General features: G+C 40.4%; 1 protein-coding gene across 2 annotated transcripts; it reads right to left on the bottom strand.

Annotated features, from left to right (window-relative positions):
• Positions 1-725: 725 nt before the first annotated feature.
• ADCYAP1 (adenylate cyclase activating polypeptide 1) lies at positions 726-11,081 on the bottom strand. 2 transcript variants are annotated; one of them, XM_014070104.2, is made up of 5 exons: positions 10,505-11,081; positions 9,870-9,992; positions 5,612-5,746; positions 4,834-4,929; positions 726-2,933 (listed from the first exon to the last, which is right to left on the bottom strand). In XM_014070104.2, the coding sequence occupies exons 2-5, from the start codon at positions 9,983-9,985 to the stop codon at positions 2,750-2,752; spliced, it is 531 nt and encodes a 176-aa protein (XP_013925579.2). In that variant the 5' UTR covers positions 9,986-9,992; positions 10,505-11,081; the 3' UTR covers positions 726-2,749. The 2 variants fall into 2 exon arrangements, with proteins under 2 accessions (XP_013925579.2, XP_087563336.1); XM_087707210.1 differs by having other exon boundaries at positions 5,612-5,749; positions 10,505-11,077.
• Positions 11,082-18,805: the final 7,724 nt, after the last annotated feature.

Raw genomic sequence — 18,805 nt, 5'->3', positions numbered from 1 at the left:
CCCAATTCAATCAATCCAAAACAATCTCACAAAAAGTGGATTAACTCCAATATATCTAGTTTAAGGGGGGGGTAAGAAATATGTCTAAATAGGATTTTTTTTCTCATTGAAATGACTAAGAAATTTTGAGAAAGTACAATGGTTTTCCAGAGAGAAGGCTGTGTAAATCTATCATTTGAAACCACAAAAGGTGGTCTTGTGACACCTTAAATACTAACAAATGTTGTCATTGGTGTTGAAGGTGCCTCAACCTTTGTTTATGCTGAAGATTGTGCTGGTTTTTTTTAAAAAAAAACCAAGTGTCCTTGATTCCAGTGGAAACCAAATGATTGGTTTACTGCTCATTTTCCTAGTTATTTGGATGACTTCAGTTTATTCATATCTGTGAGAAGCATTGTGCTCAGGCCCACCATAGGCTAGATAGGTGAATGAACAGGAGTTTAGCTTGGTTCCAATATAGGTAGGGAAAGCAGCTTTAAGCTTTTTGATTGCAGCACTTTTATTGGATTAAATCCAAATTCTGCCAACTGAATCAGGAGATACATTTAGCTGTTCATTTGCCAGGGGAGGGGAGTACCTTCCTTGTTCATTTCTAAATCATTCCACTCCACCCCCACCCCTCGCCCACCTCCCATCGTATTTCCAAATCCCCCTCCATACAGAAAGATTATAAATATCAGAAACTGAAGCGCAGATGGACACTACACATTCTAGTATGACAAAAGTTGATTGTATGAAATAAATTTTACTAAGCGGTTAAAGCCATGATGTAGAAAAATACATTTTAAACCTCCAAACTCAATAAATCAACAAGGAACCAAAAAGAATTAAAATATATATTTTTAAAAGAACCTTTTCTGTAATAGTGCGTTAAGTATTTAGTAGTAGATATAGAGATATATAGTCGCTACAACAAGGGGGAGGGGGCCTGAAACGGTCTTACAATCAGAGCTCGCGTCATAACAAAACTCAAAAAATGCCTGAGGCGTTCACAATATAATTTGTTCGTTGTTGTTTTCAAGCCAAAACAAACTGAAATGACCCGGATGGAAAACACAACATTGCGAGAGAGGCCATGAGGGAAGGGATGGGTAAAATCTACGGGCAACACCGAAGGCGGAAAATGTGGCTCCCCCTGGCCAGGCCCGGAGGGGCGATTCCAAAGAGAAAAGGCCGGCCAATAGAGCAAGATGCGAGGGAGCCTGGGCAGCACTGGAGAGGTGCACGGGATCCTTTGTAGCGCGGGGGGGGGCTTAAATCTCTGGGGAGGGCTGGAAGATAACACGGTGCGGATTTTGGGGTGTCCCCTCGGATTATTTCGTGCCTTGCTAGAAAACGAGTCCAGCAAGGCGAAGGGTCCCGCCTGGATTCCATCTCCCTGATGAACTGGTTTTCTAGCGGTGGAGCATTTCTTTCTGCCCCTCCCAAGTGTTGCCGTCCGCTTCATTGCGCGGAAGCGAGAGAACCAATTTATTGGACTTGGAGCCTGGATTGCGTCAGTCCAAAACTCAGAAGGACTGAGGAAGAGACCTTTCTCCCGTTCTTTAAGGGAAGCTTTCTAACTCCTGTAGTTATTTCTAGAAAAGGAAATTACGAATAGGTCCGTGTGCGCAAACGCACTTAGAAACCAACCTACTCTTACGGTTTGGAGGAAGGGCTTCCCCCACGGTACCTTTCCCTGAAAAATGCATGTGGGTACATTTCCTCTTACTCACTGAACAGCTGCAGTGCTGTACAGTACTGAGCCCTAAATCTTTAAGCGGACTGAAATGGGCTAGTTCTCCCATAGTTTCTAAGTAGCAGGAAGATCTGCTGAGTGGGAGGAGGAGCGTCTCCCCCAAAAAGACTAGAAGGCAGCAAGCTGATTCATACTGCATATTGTGCAGTCCCGAGTAAACTCTTCATGAATGGGGTGGGGTGGGAAGGGTGGGCAGACTGATCCTTAGGAAGTAAGGCAATGCCTTCTCTAGCCCGAGATGGGGAGGGGAGTAATGGCCAAGGACTTTTCGGGAAAGACTCCCAGCGGCCAAAGATGCTCTCTACTCAAGAGAGCACCTAAACCCCTAGGAAAAGAATATTTTTTTCTGAATGTACAATAGCAAGTGGAGAACAGTTATTCTTTCAACCCTGTCATAAATAAAAAATACTCTCCTTTATTTTCCATTACAAAAATAGGAATCATATTCAAAGCAATGATTGTCTCCCTCTTACTCTCTATCTCTTCTATTTTATTAAAAAACATAAGTTTAGAGGAATGCCCTCGGGGTTTTGTTTTGTTTTTGTGCATAGCTAACCACTAAAGGCCTATTCCTCAGGTCTGTTCACTACCCCAGAGTTTTACTCAAATCACTATCTTTCAAACAGTAAGGTAGCTGTCTGGGGATGATAGGAGTTGTAATCAAGCACATTTGATGGGAATCTGGTTGGGGAAAGCTCTATCACTATGCATCCTTATCCAATATTTATTATTTTATATCTATTTATTTAAAGGGTTGGTCCACAAAGTAGATCTGTGCGTTTCTCTAGTGCTTACTCTTAATTTAATTTTTTTGTACAAAAGAAAAACAGTATTATTATCAAAATAGTCATTTAATGGCTTTACTTCATACATAAATACATGTTTAGATAACATAGGAGAGTGGTGATTGATCAGTCAGTTTGGAAATGACTTTGGGGGTGGGGTGGTCCTCTCTCAGATTTTTTTCCCCGGGGGACTCTTGTGTACACAGGAGTGGTTGGGAGCTCATCGCTACAAATAAGCTACTCGCCGTCCTTTGTTTTTAACTCTTTGTTTATACCTTTTACCCAGGACTGCTGCCAAGTATTTCTTGACAGCCATTTGTTTTCGGTAGCGGCTGTAACTGTCTGTGAATATGCCATCCGAGTGCCTTTTGGAAAGGGGTTCTGAGTCGTCCTCCAGGCTACTGGCCCCACTGCAAGGCAAAGAAAGAAAAGCAATTCATGGTTGGTGCAACATTGGGATCAACAGACAGCACCAGTAGAAGCAGAAGTGAAATCTCTAGGGAGGGCAAGGAAGAAGAAGAAAAACGTACAGAATAGGAATATCTGACAGTTACTGACAGTCAATGAAACTGGCAGTGACTAAGATCCCAATAGCTATGTTCTGGAGAGGCATTTTTCAACCTGTGTGGATTCCTTAAGCAGTTTCTTTAACTCTGTTTCTTTTATTAACAAGATCCTTTTAACTTTTGGTACGCCTGCTTACTTTGCATTTTAGGTTGCAATGCGAATGAGAGTCAGCACTTCCCCTCTTTTCTTCTATGCAAATTTCCAAATCTCCTACCAGAAGGTTTGCCTGTCTTGATCGCTCCTATTCCCTTTTTTTAAAAAAAAATCTTTTTAATAACTTAAGAATCCCCCCACCCAATCATTTGTCTTCACTCAAAGAATTTGGGCTGGGTGGGAATTGGAGTGTTGTTTTTGTTTTTCTTTATGTGGCTGGTTGGTGAACAGCTAAAGCAACACGTAGTAGACTATGGGATAGAAGCAAAGGGAATCAGTGGTAGGCTCTTTCTTGAGGAGGAGACAAAGGATTTCTCTAAACATGCGGCGGAAGTTGAAAACTGATCACAATGCAAGCAGACAGTCGGGAGACCAGCTCATCAAGTTCTGCATTATTCATGAAAAAATTGTGTAATTCATTTCCCTCTTCATTAAAATGTTGCCTTCTGCTGATAGGTACAGTGACACATATGAGCATGCTGGGCTCATATTGGCCTGGGAGATTTGATTTCAGGCCACTAAGATTGGGAGGTTCTATTCCAAGTCCTTCTCTTGCCCTATTCATTTAATTTTCACGCCACAAAATTCTTGATTCTATACCTGGATCAATGGAAATGTGATCTTTTTTCCCTTTGAGACATAGACCTTTGGCATTGATTCATCACAGAGCAGGTTGGGGCAGCAGGCGCAGTATCCATAAAGGACTGAAGTGTACAGTAACTGAGGCTGTTTTTTATCAGCTGAGATTTTCATTGTGATCAGTCTGGTGGGGTGATGCCAATGGTATCATATTAAACAGCATTTATGAATAATCGTGGCACAATTCAGAGTTGCAAATCAGAGAACTTAGTCTAACCGATTTTAATGACCCCTCTAGAATACACAAACAATAGATTGCACACTAAGGATATTCAGATTGGTATCCCAAGGGTAACGATAAAAGGTTATGGCATCTGTGGGGAGGGGGGTTTAAATATTGTTCTGAATTTTGCATCAAGACTTGTAGAGGAGAAAAAGAGCAAGGAGATTATTGGCCAAGGAAGCAATATTATACGAAGGACCTGACTTTTGCATCCAAATCAATACTCCTGTCAAATTTGTCCAGAAAGAAATTCCACTGAGACCAAATGGGGGAAATTAATTTCCATAAAAATACATTTTGGATTAAAAGCCTACAACCCAACCTAGCTATTGGACCACAGGCCATCTAGGAGGCTAGCAACTGAAATCAAAAATCCATTTGTATGAATGAAGAAATGTGTGTAGTGCATATATTAAGTACTCTGATGCAAAAGGCATTTTTCATTTCTTCCGTTGAAGACATGGAACTGCAAGAGATTCAAGCACATGCCCAGTGTTGGAATGAAATGGGAAAAAGTCCATTTTGCTTAAAGCACACATCCTTAGGAGGAAGAGAGAGGGAGAGATACACCATTGAGCATCTAATAATAGGTTAATGGTGTTTAATACATTTAGCAACCCTGAGGGTGGGACAGTCATTAAGCCTTGTTTCTTTAAAAGCTGATCGTTTTGCCCTCTTAACACAAGCACAAACAAACAAGAATCTGCAGACAAGAGGTAACATCTTACCCCACCCGCTTGGCCATCAGAGAATGCAGATACTTCCTTGCAGACAACTGGTTCAGCACTTTCCTGTACGCTTTGTTAAGTAGCCCATCTGCACGCCTAAAAAGGGAGAAGTGGAAAGAGCGCCGATTAATAAGCAACAAGAGGTGCTGATTACCCAATTCCCATAGACACCATGGACATCCTCTCCCCCTCCCCTCCCCCCGCAAGCCGATAAGCCACCGAAGAACAGGGAAGATTCCTGGGAGGGCGCCGGCATCAATCTGGCCCCTACTTCTCCTTGGTATTCCCCAGCGAGACGGGGCCGCGCCTATCTTGGCAGCGGCGTCTGACTGTCAAGACCAGCTGTCTGTTTGTCTGTCTGTCTGTGTGTGTCTCTCTCTCCCTCCCCCCACCCCACCCTCTCTCTCTTTCCGGTCGAAGTAAGCTGATGGCTGCCCACTCCCGATTCTCGCTTTTCCAGCGTGGAGGAGAAGCGGTAAGTCTGATTTCGTCTGCCTTGCTGTATTGGCCACCCCTTCCTTCCCATGCTTGTTCGCCGGGGCTGCCTCTAGCCCAGAGGGACGCCAGTTGATTCTGCTCGCTCTCACTGTCTCTGTCTCTGTCTCTCGCTGTCTCTCTCTCCCACCCCCGCCTTCAAGACAAAGCTGGGAAGCGCAAGGGAAATCCGCCCGCCACACCCACCGATGTGGGCTGAGACGTGAGTGCCCCCATCAGCCCTGGACGACCGCTCCCCGGGCGCATCATTCAAATTCTCATATAAATGCAAATACGAAATCACCTTTTGTCCGGCGGGTAATACAAAGTGTACATGTCGTCCAGCATGGTGGAAGGGTCGGCTATACTGAGGGGTTCGCTGTCAAAGGCATAGTCCGAAAGAGTGTTGCCCTCTTCGTCGTACATTTCATCTTCCAGCCTACTGAAGGAGAACAGACGCACAAGCGCCGCCTTAATGTGGGAGTTGGGGAGAGATGCAGCGGAGGGGTAATTTGGGAAGGGGACGGATAAGAGTCGGTAAGCAGACGAGTGGGCCCACCCGCCACCTCTGACTGGTTAAAGGGGGTGGGTATACCCGGGAAAGAGAGAAGAGCACCGCCATCCCAGTTAAAGCCCCGCTGTTCATCCCGACAACCTCCAAAGGAGAGCAACGACAGTTTCTTGTACAACCTGGGAATTTGGAACCGGTTGCCCAGCTAACTTGGGAAGAAGGGCCGGGACAGAAAGATAAAAACTCAGTCTAAACCCTTGAGCAAGCGCCTTCCCCTAGCCTAGCGCCTTGCGTCGCCCTTCTCTTTTCAGTCCGTCAAAAAAAAACCTTCTGCAAAGGGACAAAGGCGGATCTGAGAGACTCTTGGGGTAGGGGTTGGGGTTTTTTCTCAAGTCTAAAGACTCTCCGTTCCTCCCTACCCAAGTACCAACTGCTTTCATTTAACCTGCGGGTGTATTTCTTAGTCCTCCCCCCCCCGCCCCCCAGGACAATGGAAACCCAAAAAGGAAGAAATGGGGCCTCGGGCACCAACCCTGGAACTGGAAGGGCAACGGAGACAGGGGGCTCTATCGGGTTGGCTTGGAACGCCCAAGCTTGCCACGGAACAAAGAAATGCAGACAGCGTGGCTACTCCTGGCGGACTTGCACTTTCTGGGGTTGTTCCCTTTCGCCCACCAACCTCCCGAGGCAACGAAACTCTTTCGGGCGCCTCTGTGCATTTCTGGGCGATGCGGAGTTGACAGACGCAGGATCCCAACACTGAAATCATTGCCTGGGGGACGCTACCTGAGTGAGTGCATTACACACACACACACACACACAGAGGACCCTTTCCTTCCTCCTCACTTCGCCTCCTTGCAGCCTTCATTTCTTCCCCCTACACAAACACACACACACACACACACCACGCCTCCTGTTCCCCCCCCCCCCGCCGTTTCCCTGCTTTTAGGTCATTGTGCATCTCCGCCAGTTATTTTCGTCGGCGGAGCTCTGGCTGGAGCGATCAATAATAGATGCCCCTCAAGTGTTTCGCGGCTGGTAATTCAGGCGTTTTGGAAGGCTGCAGGCGTCCTCTGAACCGAGAAGGGAAGGAATGTCACTCTCCCGTTTCAGGGCCGCTGCTTTCCAACGCCCACCCTCACCCACTCCATCCCATACAGGTGGGATTCGGGCAGAGGGAAAAGGACAAGCGAGGATAACCGTCCCGAAAACCGGGTGGGTGTGGACAAAGCTGGTTCGTTTCAGGACAATCTCGGCGTCTGCGCATCAGCGCATTTTGCCCTGTTTGGCCGCTTTTTCTGCTATTGCCAAGAGTGCGCCGCAGTCCCCCCTTTCCCGTGGGAGGGAAAGCCTGTTTTTGTCCCCAGGATTGGTGGAGGGGGGAAAAAACCCAACTTCCCACCCTCCCTTCTCTCTCCGCGCAGAGGCGCCTCCCAATTCGTCTGGACTAGAATCCAGCAATGCCTTGAACTTCTTAAAGCTTCCCTAAAGGACTTCGCATTTCTCAGTGCGGGGAGGAAGTCGGGTGTGAGCCTTTTTCCTCTCCAGAAGCAACGCTTAGAACGGCTTTCCTCAACAAAAGATGATTTCCTCAAGTAGCTTTGGGAGATTTTCCGAAATGTTCCAACTAGGTCCGCATTCTGCTCCTTGCGGAGCCTTAATTTAATTCATTTGGGCATTTAGTTGATAATAATCTAGACTGAATAAGGAGGCTTTATTCAGCCAAATAGCGGATTTATTTTTATTTTGTGCAAGAAATCTGTATAAATCTTATCAGCTCTCCTCTGGTCTCTGCTTTATTTTTTTCCGTCACATACTCTACCTTGGTTCTCTCCTCTCCCTGGAAATTACCATTATATACATATATATATTAAGAAGTGCAAGGGGGAATACTACAACAGTCATCCTTAATTGACCTCCACTGTGGATTGTGAAATAAATCTTATGGCACATGACATTAACTAGATTCCACACTAAATCCTTCTTTGCATCTTTGGGACCTGTCTGGCAAACCAGCCAGAGTTTGAAATTAATAGTATTAAATCTTCAAAGTAATGTGGTTTTTCTTATTCAATAGGCAGTTGTAAATTTATTTTAAAGAACTGGTTGGTTTGGAATTTATTGCTAAACAAATACATTTAAATTTTGGGCAGAAATTGTGGGAAGAAAGTGACTTCAATGAGGTAGTTAAACACACATCCTAGAAGATATTATTACAGAAGAATCCTTCTAATGCATATTGGTGTAAACCTTATGGGGTTTTTTCCTAGCCATTCCAGAAACAAATTACATGAAAAAATAAATAAATGATTGAATGTGTGGGGGCAAGGAGGAGTCTAACAGTCTTCCTACATTTCCTTACAATGACAGGAAATGAGGTAAGAAACCAACTGAACTGAACTGAAAATCATTGGGGATCAGACAACTCCATTGTGAGAACCTGTGTTAGCCAATCGTTCAAATCTTACAAGAAAGTCAGCAGAAAAAAATCATTAGCCAACCAATGCTGACGTTTGAAAAAGATTTGGCCCTATGCCAAGTACTGCTTGACTTCAGTCTGGACTGCACTTCAATTAATTTAAATTTCAGAGAATTAAAAACTGCTACAAAATTAAGAAACCAATGAATCTATCTCAGCTTCTGCGGTTTGATTACTAGTTATAGAAATGTTTTGTCACTGCTTTCTTCCAAGGCAGGTTTCCAGTTTCCCATGCTAACCTACATCCCTGGGGATGACTGTGATCAATCCTCTTTCAAATTATCCAATTTACAGGCATCTACTGAAACAAGCATTGAGCACTGAGCATTGGTCAGGTTAAATCAGATGATTTGGCAATTCTCTGAAAATTATCATGTACAAAAGGAATCATTTCCTTGTGTATTAGATATGATTTCAAACCTTAATTCATACTACCAGCCATGTAATAGGTGCAGTGTTTTAACTACCTTCATCTAGTAACTTCTAGATAATAGGCTATGGGCAACCAAATTCCAGATCAGAAATAAATAGAATTCTAGTGTATAATAATAATATCCTTAAATCTACATAGATATTTACATAGTTTCACTGTAAGGCTGCTAGGTAACACACTGATCTAAGAGTAATATTCATTAAATGTTTTAGGCTAACTTTTGGAAAATTATGTACATACCCATATTTAGAAATAAATTCCATTGGTATAACTGGCACTTACTTCTGAGTAAGCATGGCCATCATTAGCGCCTAAAGTTAATAAGAATTTCTACATTGTTTTCTTCATGTTGGAGATAAGCTCAAAGATAGTAGATAACACGTACAAAGCGATTTATCCATTGTGATCCTACACATACACCTCTAGAGTATTATTCTGGGATTATTTAGGAGACTAACCTGAAAAGGGGAAGCCACTGACTTTCCGTTCCAGTCAGGGATTCCCAAGAGACTGTGATGGAAAAGCCTAGTCCGAAGGAACTCCTCCCACCTACCCCCTTCCCCAAATCAAAATTATTGCTCTGGAGGAAGACCAGAGGAAGAATTAATCTTGCCAATTTGAGGCTAGATGTAAGAGATGGAAGCTTCCACTGAGCAATTAATTAAGCAAAACGCACGCGCACACACATACATGCATATGCACTCAAGCACGCACGCGCGTTTTCTTCTTCCCTCTCTCACACACGCATATGTACACACCCCAGTCAAAATACTGTAACCTCGTACGTTTTCCTGGCCGTTTCGTTCCCCCACGCTCCTAAAGAATCGCGGCCTCTCTTGAATCTAAGAGTTCCAGTGGACTTCTACCCCAGGCAGGACATACAAGTGAAAGAACCAGGCGAGGGCCCCCTCTGCGATCTCAATTCTTCCAGCCTATCTTGGCAGAAGTTGCCCTCCCCCTTTGCCAGATGTGGCGAAGTCGCCTTGGACAAGGGACTAAGGCTTCGCGAGCCTTAACCTGGACAGCTCCGAGCGAGACGGCCGAATGGCAAAGGAGCAGACGAGCCAGGAGCGCCGGGCGGCGACGGCAGCCAAGGCTGGACTGGCTAGGGGGCGGGGAAGGCAGAATAGGGCACTTACCTCAGCGCGGGGTACTGAAGTCCAGCAGCAGCAGCGGCAGCAGCAGGTGAGCAGTAGACGCTGCAGTGCATAATCAGCCCATAAAGCAGCAGGGCGAGAAACGCTTTGCTGCACATCGCCACTCTGGGAGGGAGGGAGGGAAGAAGGAAGGAAGGAAGGAAGGAAGGAAGGAAGGAAGGAAGGAAGGAAGGAAGGAAGGAAGGAAGGAAGGAAGGAAGGAAGGAAGGAAGGAAGGAAGGAAGGAAGGAAGGAAGGAAGGAAGGAAAGAAAGAAAGAAAGAAAGAAAGAAAGAAAGAAAGAAAGAAAGAAAGAAAGAAAGAAAGAAAGAAAGAAAGAAAGAAAGAGAACGACTGTCACTGTTGGGTTCTTCTGGGGGCCCTGGTCCCCGCTAAGAAAGAGGCTCTATAAGCTTGGCCCATCAAACGCAGAGACAGCTGCCTTTGGGATTGCGCCTTTCCCCTCCCCCTTTCCCTCCTCCATTCCTTCCCCTCCCTCCCTGGTTTACGAGTCATTCATCCCGCTTAGCTGTCCCCAACCTGGCGCCCTCCACAGCTGTTGCACTACAACTCCCTTTACTCTTCGGCTGGCAGGATGCGAAAATCGTCGCCCAGCGCACCTGATCTAGTGTAACTTACCATTCAACTCGAGAGAGTGAGGAGCGAGACTGAGTCTGGATTCCCAGAGACTTCCTTCCAAGTTTCGGCGGCTACAGTTAATCCTCTTGAAGCATCGCTGCCTCTCTCTACTTCTCTGCCTTCTGTCCTCTGATGGGCAAAAGGGAAACCGCAGAAAGGGAGGGGGCGTGTGGGATAAGACAGCAGAGCGACTGGTTGTCTGCCTAACTTAAGGGGGGGGGTGGAAATCCGCTCAAATTACAAAAAGGAAAAAAAAGTTTGCAGAAAGTAGAGCCTGCCAGGGAGTGTAGAGACACCGAGAGCAAGGGAAATAGAAGAAGAGCGGGCTCTTTAGGTGGGAACAGCTCCAGCCGATCAGAGCAGCAGCAGGTGAGAGCTAGCTGTGTTCTTCCGAGGTTTCAGACTTTCTATCTTCACCGAGCTGCTTCTGACGTCCGTTGGTATTTTCACCGCTCTTCTTTTCTGTGTCTTCCAAGTTGAGGAGCCGCTGACATCCACCCGCCTTCTCAGCTATCAGATCTTTTGCACACTTGGCTTTCTGATCAACAGCTCTCGGTTGCACACTGGAACCCCCCCCCCTCTTTCTCTCTCTCTCTCTCTCTGTCTCTCTCTGTCTCTCTCTCTCTCTCTCTCTTGTTGTCTTGCCGAGTGTCTAGCTTATTTTCCTTCGCTGTTGATGTGGCATTCGGATTTTTATTTGCCGATGACTTTTCATTTTTGTTGTTGCAGTCACGTAATAATCGGTATCAGAAAAGACGTCACCACTCCAATTCCTCAAGGGACATAACGACTCTATGTCCAAGATGATGCGAACAGGAGTCATAAGCTTCTCATAAGCACTTGCTTTAAGTTGCACTTCCTCCCTCCCCCTCCCCGCGACCCCTTCCGTAGCCTTTTCAAACTCAAGTTTCAGTGAAATGCCTTTCTCAAATTTCACTTTTCTTCTCGAATTTCATTACATTGAATTATATATTTATTTATTAAATTTATTTTAGACTGTTTTTACTGCCTGTAAGCTGCCTAGAGTAGCTGAGAGTGAGAGGGTGGCCATATAAATTTTCTTAGTAAAATAAATAAATTTAAAGAAACTCTCTTGCTCCCAAACCTCTTATTGAAAGCAGGATGGGTGGTGAGGATCGAATTTAATGGAAATTAATTTCAAATAAAATTCAAATAAATCATATCTTCCCAACTAAGTGACTTTTTCTTCTTCTTTTTAAACTGAAAACCTGCCACAATTCCTAAATACTGTGTTCTTGACTATAAAATCAAAACATCTTGGAAACCGTTTGCTGGTTCAGTTAAATACTGTAAAGAGGATTATTGCTCTTGTTCTTACTATAATCAGTATTATTAGTTTGCAGGAAACTGTTTGAATCTGTAGATTCTTAGGATATTTCTAATTAGGAATGGCAATGGACAGTTTCTAGCCAGAGGGTGAATTTATTAATAGCTAGGTAGGAGAACAATTTCTTTCCTGGTGGAACTGTCCAAGCACAGTGGTGCTGAACTGGCTTTGGCAAACAAACAAGTACCTCGGGCAAAGAATGCCTTACCGAGCTCCAATATTGGCAGGCAAAGCAATGTTAGAAATTTATCATCTGTAAATTCTATAAGCCTAGTCCGTCTTATTGAAATTATATTTGTTTCAAATTCTTCAAAGTGATTTGAAAAAAAAGATTTTGAAAAAATATATTCCACGTGGCACTCCAGATTCAAAATAGGTTTTATCCTTTTAGATTGGAGGAAAATTGCACCAGATTTTATGCTTTTAAAAAGACTCCTTTGTAAACACATAATGAAATATTTTTAACAAGCAATTATTTCTATGATTGAAATAATAATGTTAAAAATAGGGAAATATGAACAAGAAAAAAATTATTAGAATGATATGAATGCTAGTTATAAACGTCTATCCTGTTGTCTATACAAAAGCAATTTTGCAGTTTGAATACTTTTCAAATCAGCACACAGATTTTTCTTAAATGGTCAAATCCAGGAAAATTCTTCAGGAAAGCCTTCAAGACTTCATGATCTATTGCTTGGTCACCATCCCTTGACATCAACTATGAGCAAACATCCTTTTAAATCTAATTTTCAAATAATTTTCTATTGTTCATTTGCTTTCCTTTCAAAAGTATAGATTTATTTTAAATTTTAGGAAAGTGAGAAAAGGATGTTTGATCATTTTAAGGTGATGAAAACCAAGAATGAAATTAGCCACCAGGCTTTTCCTTTCTGATTCAATTATTTGGCAATTGAACAAGGGAGAAAGAAGGGCCTCTTGGAACTTAAAACACAATTTTCTGTTTTCCAGTAGTGAAAGAAATATACCGGTAACTATAACAATACTTGTAAAATAATAATAGTAATAACAACAGAGTTCAACCAAGCAATCCTCTAATTGGTGTTTAAAATTTTTGTGTTTCAAAAGATTATAAACTTTTTTTTCTTAAGGGTGTATTGAGAGGTTTATGCGAATCTGAAGTTTTTTCTCATAAGAATCAGTGAAATTCTTGTGCCATTGCCCTAGCTTTCTTTTCTAAGATTTTTATAGATTTTCAGGATCATGAAATCCTTCATGGAATATTTCACTACCAAATAAAGCTCTTGTAAGCTGCCTCTGCCACCTTGTGGGTAATTTAAAATCTGCATGGTTGAATACTGCTTCAAAATCTGCTATCTCCACCACCACCAACGTGTTGAATATGCTTAAGTCCATGTCAGTTCTGTTCATGCTTTCTTATCACTATTGTTCACAATTAATAATTTCATCACTCCTGTACTATTCTTGTACTAGATATCTGTAATAAAACTGTGGAATAAAACAGAAATTCAAAAATCAAATACAGAGGGGGTTTTTTCTGAGATTGCTCAGAAACCTTCCTGTTTGGGTAAATATTTGGACTATACAATTATTGTGTTGATCATAAGTATATTCATCTATATTGTTTTTGTTTTTATGATTGCCTATCAAATTTTCACTGCATATAGGTTTTTGTCACTTTCAACCTGAAAAGTTGATTTTCTGGAGTCTATGTCTTATTATTTTTTGTTAATCTGAGAATGATTTATAAAAAGTGAAAATATCTAATAAAATTAAAAACATAAAATATTCACAAATATTTATTATAAAAAGCAAAACATAAAATCAAGATCAGTCTCTTACATAAAACAATATAATAAAAAATAACGATGAAAAAAGATAGTCCTAAATGTGCTCATTTATGAGCAGGTCTCACCAAATGCAGTAGGAGTCCCTATTCAGCAAACAGGCATAAAACTATAGATATTCAAGTTATTTTTAAACAAGCTTTGTTCAATGTGCACAGAAAAAGATTTTAAATTTGGAAGAAAAAAGTCAAAGCAGAATAAGGATTACTCTTTAGAAGGCACAAATTTATATTTCATTAGGAAGACATAATCAGATACACATAATTATTCATAATCATATGTTTAATTAGGCACACATGTGGTGTCATTAGACATTCAGGATTGTTTAGAAATTCGAATGAAGATGCAGTTTGAAATCACAGTGAAAATTGTCTTCCATTTCTTTCTGATTATAAACTGTCAATTGAAGCAATATCTCTTCAGTGTTTCATTTTACTTTGTTTCGTCTACTTTGTTTCATTTTTGTACAGGCCTTTTAGAAAACTGAAAACAAAAAGGGATTTTTGGGACAAACATAAAGAACGAAGTAGAACCTTTTGTGATATTTCTACTGCAGTATTCGTATAGGGAAAGAAGTAGTAAACCTGGCCCCTCAAACAGAGTTCATGAGCTTCCCTTTAATAAGACAAATCATGAAATGAAATGTGACATGTTAAAAGACACAGAAAAGCAATGCAGAATCATCTAGATCACTGGTGTCAAACTTGCCACATCACATTGCCGTCACATGATGTATTGCAATGCTTTTCCCTTCGTGGAGCTGGGATGGGTGTGGCCTGCGCATGACACATCCAGTCTGCGGGCCACCAGTTTGACACCCCTGATCTAGATGTATCTCAGTATCTGTCTCTGTTTCTCTCTTTCATACACACACATATACACACAAGCATACAGACACACAAAGTCTCATAGTGCTTTCATACCTTTTTCCTTAATCCCCTATCAAAACATTTTCTTTTATCTCAGTCTGTTCACTAATTCACCAGTCTCTTTTCCCAAGAAATCCTGCTACAAGCCAACTATTAAAAGTACATGGGGTCTGCATTACTGCTATAAGAAAAAAAATGTTTTTGTTTGTTTAATATAAACCAATTTTCAGAATAAATGGTGGAGCTCTGTTGCACTAACTCTTGGTTCATATGTAGCGGTCCCCTATATTTTCCTGTAAGCATTAACCTGATCTCTTGACTGAAAGTGGAATAAACAGCAGAAATGAAAGCTTGAATATTAAAAAATAATAATTCCCAAATGGAGATATAAATATCATTATTATTATTATTCTCCCACCATTTCTTAGAGTAAAGGAAGTTGTGGTCAGGGAATTCTCAATATAGCCAAATGTTTGCTGGATTGCAAAGTCTTCACTTTGCTAGATAATCCATGTGAATTGGTTTTTCCACAGGATTGCTATAAAAATGCCTCAGCCGTGCAACCTTTTTTCTTTCAAAATAGATTAGAAGTCAGAGTATCAGCTGAACCATCATCATGACATATTAAGTTTGGAATACCAACATTTATTTATCTTTCCTATCCTTTAGAGGACTGAATGAAATTATGAAGTACTCAAGAACCTCCTAGAAATTGCTTTTCATTCCAGTAAATCAGACTATCAATACCCATGTTCTACTTCAGCCTAAATGTATCACAATACTACTTCAGTTTTGATTATTGTTCTGAACTTTTGAGGCCAAATTGTTTTTCCTCCTGTCTTAGTATCCCTTTATGATCCTATCTTAGCTGTAAAGCAAAAAGATACCAGTTTTCCTATTGTTCTGCCAAGTTCAAACCGTCTCATACCTTTTTTTATTTGCTTCCACATTAAAGTATCTCATTGAATCCAAATTTTGGTTCTCTATATTAAAGGATGGATCCTATTAAATCCCTACTTCATTTTTTTTTGGTATCTTGAAAGTAGCAGAATTCTATATTTGCCTTGCTTTTGAATGCAGCAGTGATAGTGAAATCAAGAATTTAGAAAGTTTTGAAACATAATCTTTAAGAAAGTGCAATCACTTTCATCAGCAACTTCATTTGTCTCCAGTTATTTGAAATATGATTTTTTACAATGATAGAGATCTCTGTTTACCTCTGGTAGTCCTGTCATTATTGCTTCAAGTACTTATGTACAGAACCCTTTTTATATATACTATCTATTGAACGTTCATGAGCAATGATAGTCTATAAGTAGTTAAGGCTTTTACTTTTTATAAATCATAATTAACATTTAGTGTTTATTTTTATATTTTAATTTAATGTTTTCATTTAACTATGTGTGACCAAAATAGAACTGATAATTGTGAATTTACAGTAAAATGTTCATTAAAATATTTGTTCAAAACCTTTTCCTTGTTTTTAAACATCAAGATTCTACGTATCATGATGCCAGCAATGATAGCACTGCCAGGAACTGAACCACTGAGCATTGGATTTATAATTAATTATTTTTATGTAATTGTGAGGTTTCTGATGCACTTCCTTGAAACATACTCTTATTTTTAAAGCCTAACAATGGGTTGATGAGCACTTAGTCAGAAAAACAAATGGCCCAAATTTTAATAATTAATCAAAAGGCCATTTCATCTCGTCAGAGTATCTATTTGAAAAAATTATATCCCTGAGAGTATTTTTGCTCCAAAATGCATTATGTATGTGAGCAGAATAGCCACTTCCTCTGTGGTATCGCTTAAGAAAATACTGAAGGGAAAATAGATCTTTGTTTTAAAATATGAATAGTTTGCAAGTTTAGTTTTTTTAAGGTGGGATTAATAAAAGCCTTGGCTTTTTCTAGGAGTTAGACCCTTCCTAACAGTTCAGATTTACTGTACATATCAGTCCAAGGTTCATGACCATAATAGCTGTTGTAATTGATTGTAGAATCAAATTTCCTCTAGATTTTAATATAATTTTGAACAGATATGCTCTGAAGTCGCCCTGAGTCTCTTTTGAGAATGGGCGGCATACAAAATTTAATAAATAAATAAATAAGTGCTTCATATTAGAAGATATTTTGTCTTAGAGGCAAGGAGTGGGTGTGGCTTAAAACCTACTCACAAAGAGGCAATCTTAGCCACCAAAAAGCAGTTATTGTCACTAGGTTATAACAATAATTTTGGATACCAGAGAGAGAGAGAAATCTTTATAAACAAAACAAAACAAGACATTTCATTATACATTAAAAGCTATTAATATATGTTTGTATCTCAGTGCAATGATCTAAAAATATTAATACCACATTACTAATTCATAGAGGACAAACAAATGAAGATGATTTTTAATATGTCTTCTACCATATTTTCTTTTTCTTGTGGCTATCATTCAACAATGCCTGTCATTCCATTCAGTGGTAAACCAATACAGCCACAAATGAGCAGATGTTAAGACACGATAACAGCATTGTCCAATAGGACAATACAATATACTGATATTTTAACATATTGCACAATATGTAATCATAAATAATTTAAAAACCTGTTTAATTTTCTAGAATTTTGTGCTATAAAAATGTGTTGTTGAAGAACTGTCCAGTTCAACGCACACATCTTGTTCAGGATGAATAGGGTAGGTTTAGAGTTTGTACAGAAACACAAATTTACCTAAATCATAAATATTGTTCTAAATTCATTATATTTATTATTCAAAACTCAAGAAAGCTCTATGGCTGTTGACAAGAAAATTATTATCTTTGTAATTGTTTTGTGAAAACCACTAAAAGGATCATTTCATACCACAATGTATTTTGAAGTCAGCTTGTCATCAAAAAGAAAGATCTTTGACAGGAAATGTTTTCAAAAGATTCAGACTTTCAAAGTCTGGGGAAACCATTTCCTTGAGTTTATATTTCATTCTCTAGGCATTATTTCCATTAATTGTGTGAGAAAATCACAGTAATCATAATTCCTTGTAATCATAATATAGAAGCATATATAGATAATATAGAATATAGAATAATATAGAAGCATTTTTCAGAAAATAAGCACATTATATTTTCAAAAGTTAGAAACAGCCTTTAATATTTTATACAAAACAGTGTTGTATCTTCTAACAACATGGAACCCATTTTCATTATGGAAAGTGGAGATATGCTATATTAAAGAAAAGATGCAATGAATTAAGACATATTAATGCAAGGCTGTCAAACTCGCGGCCCATGGGCCAGATGTGTCACACGCGGCTATGCCCACGCCTACTTTAGCAAAAGGGGGGGAAGTTCCGATACGTCATGTGTTACCGCTGTGATGACACAAAGTTTAGAAGTTTAGAAGACACGAGTTTGACACCCCTACATTAATGTAAATATATAAATTCCTGCAGGCAAGATATACAATCTAAATGTTAACAAAACATAATTGCTATGTTCACTTAAAAAATCGATTCATATTATGACTTAATATGATGGCTTGGTTCCCACAACATGGTTTGGATTTGCATACTAAAAGAAACTTAACTTCAAGCCCATTTTAACTTTGTTAACAGGCTGTGAAATTCAGAGTTTAAGTGTGATCCTATATGGATCAAGTGGACTACTATATATTATCTCTAACTTGCATGCATGATATTTCCATATGGTTCTCTCTTTATTTTTTACATTTACACTTTTTTTTAATTACAAACATTCTCTCAAGAATACTGGATGCTAGATTCTTAAACTTCAACTGCATGTGTCTCTCTCAACTTCCTATTTACATCTGCCTAAGTAGAATTTTAGGGATGCAGTGGCTCAGTGGCTAAGATGCTCAATCAGAAAGGTTGGCAATTTGGTGGTTCAAATACCTAGTGCCATGTAACAGAGTGAGCTCCCATTACTTGTCCCAGCTTCTGTCAACCCAGCAGTTCGAAAGCACGTAAAAATGCAAGTAGAAAAATAGGAACCACTTTGGTGGGAAGGTAACAGTGTTCCATGTCCCTTCGGCATTTAGTCATGCCAGCCACATGACCACGGAGATGTCTTCGGTCAGCGCTGGCTCTTCAGCTTTGAAACGTAGATGCACACCACCTAGAGTTGGGAACGACTAGCACATATGTGTGAGGGGAACCTTTACCTTTTAAGTAGAATTTGGTAAAATTTAAGACTTTGAAACCTTACATTTTTTGTCCCTCCTAGAATAGCTTATACATTCAGTAATTGTA

This window comes from Thamnophis sirtalis, unplaced genomic scaffold (assembly GCF_051295495.1).
Source record: "Thamnophis sirtalis isolate CommonGarterSnake01/CBP01778 unplaced genomic scaffold, rThaSir2_p1.2 scaffold_2, whole genome shotgun sequence".
In the NCBI taxonomy this organism is placed as follows: domain Eukaryota; kingdom Metazoa; phylum Chordata; class Lepidosauria; order Squamata; family Natricidae; genus Thamnophis; species Thamnophis sirtalis.
Note: the sequence above shows the minus strand (reverse complement) of the source record. Positions and strands in the feature narration are given on the sequence as shown.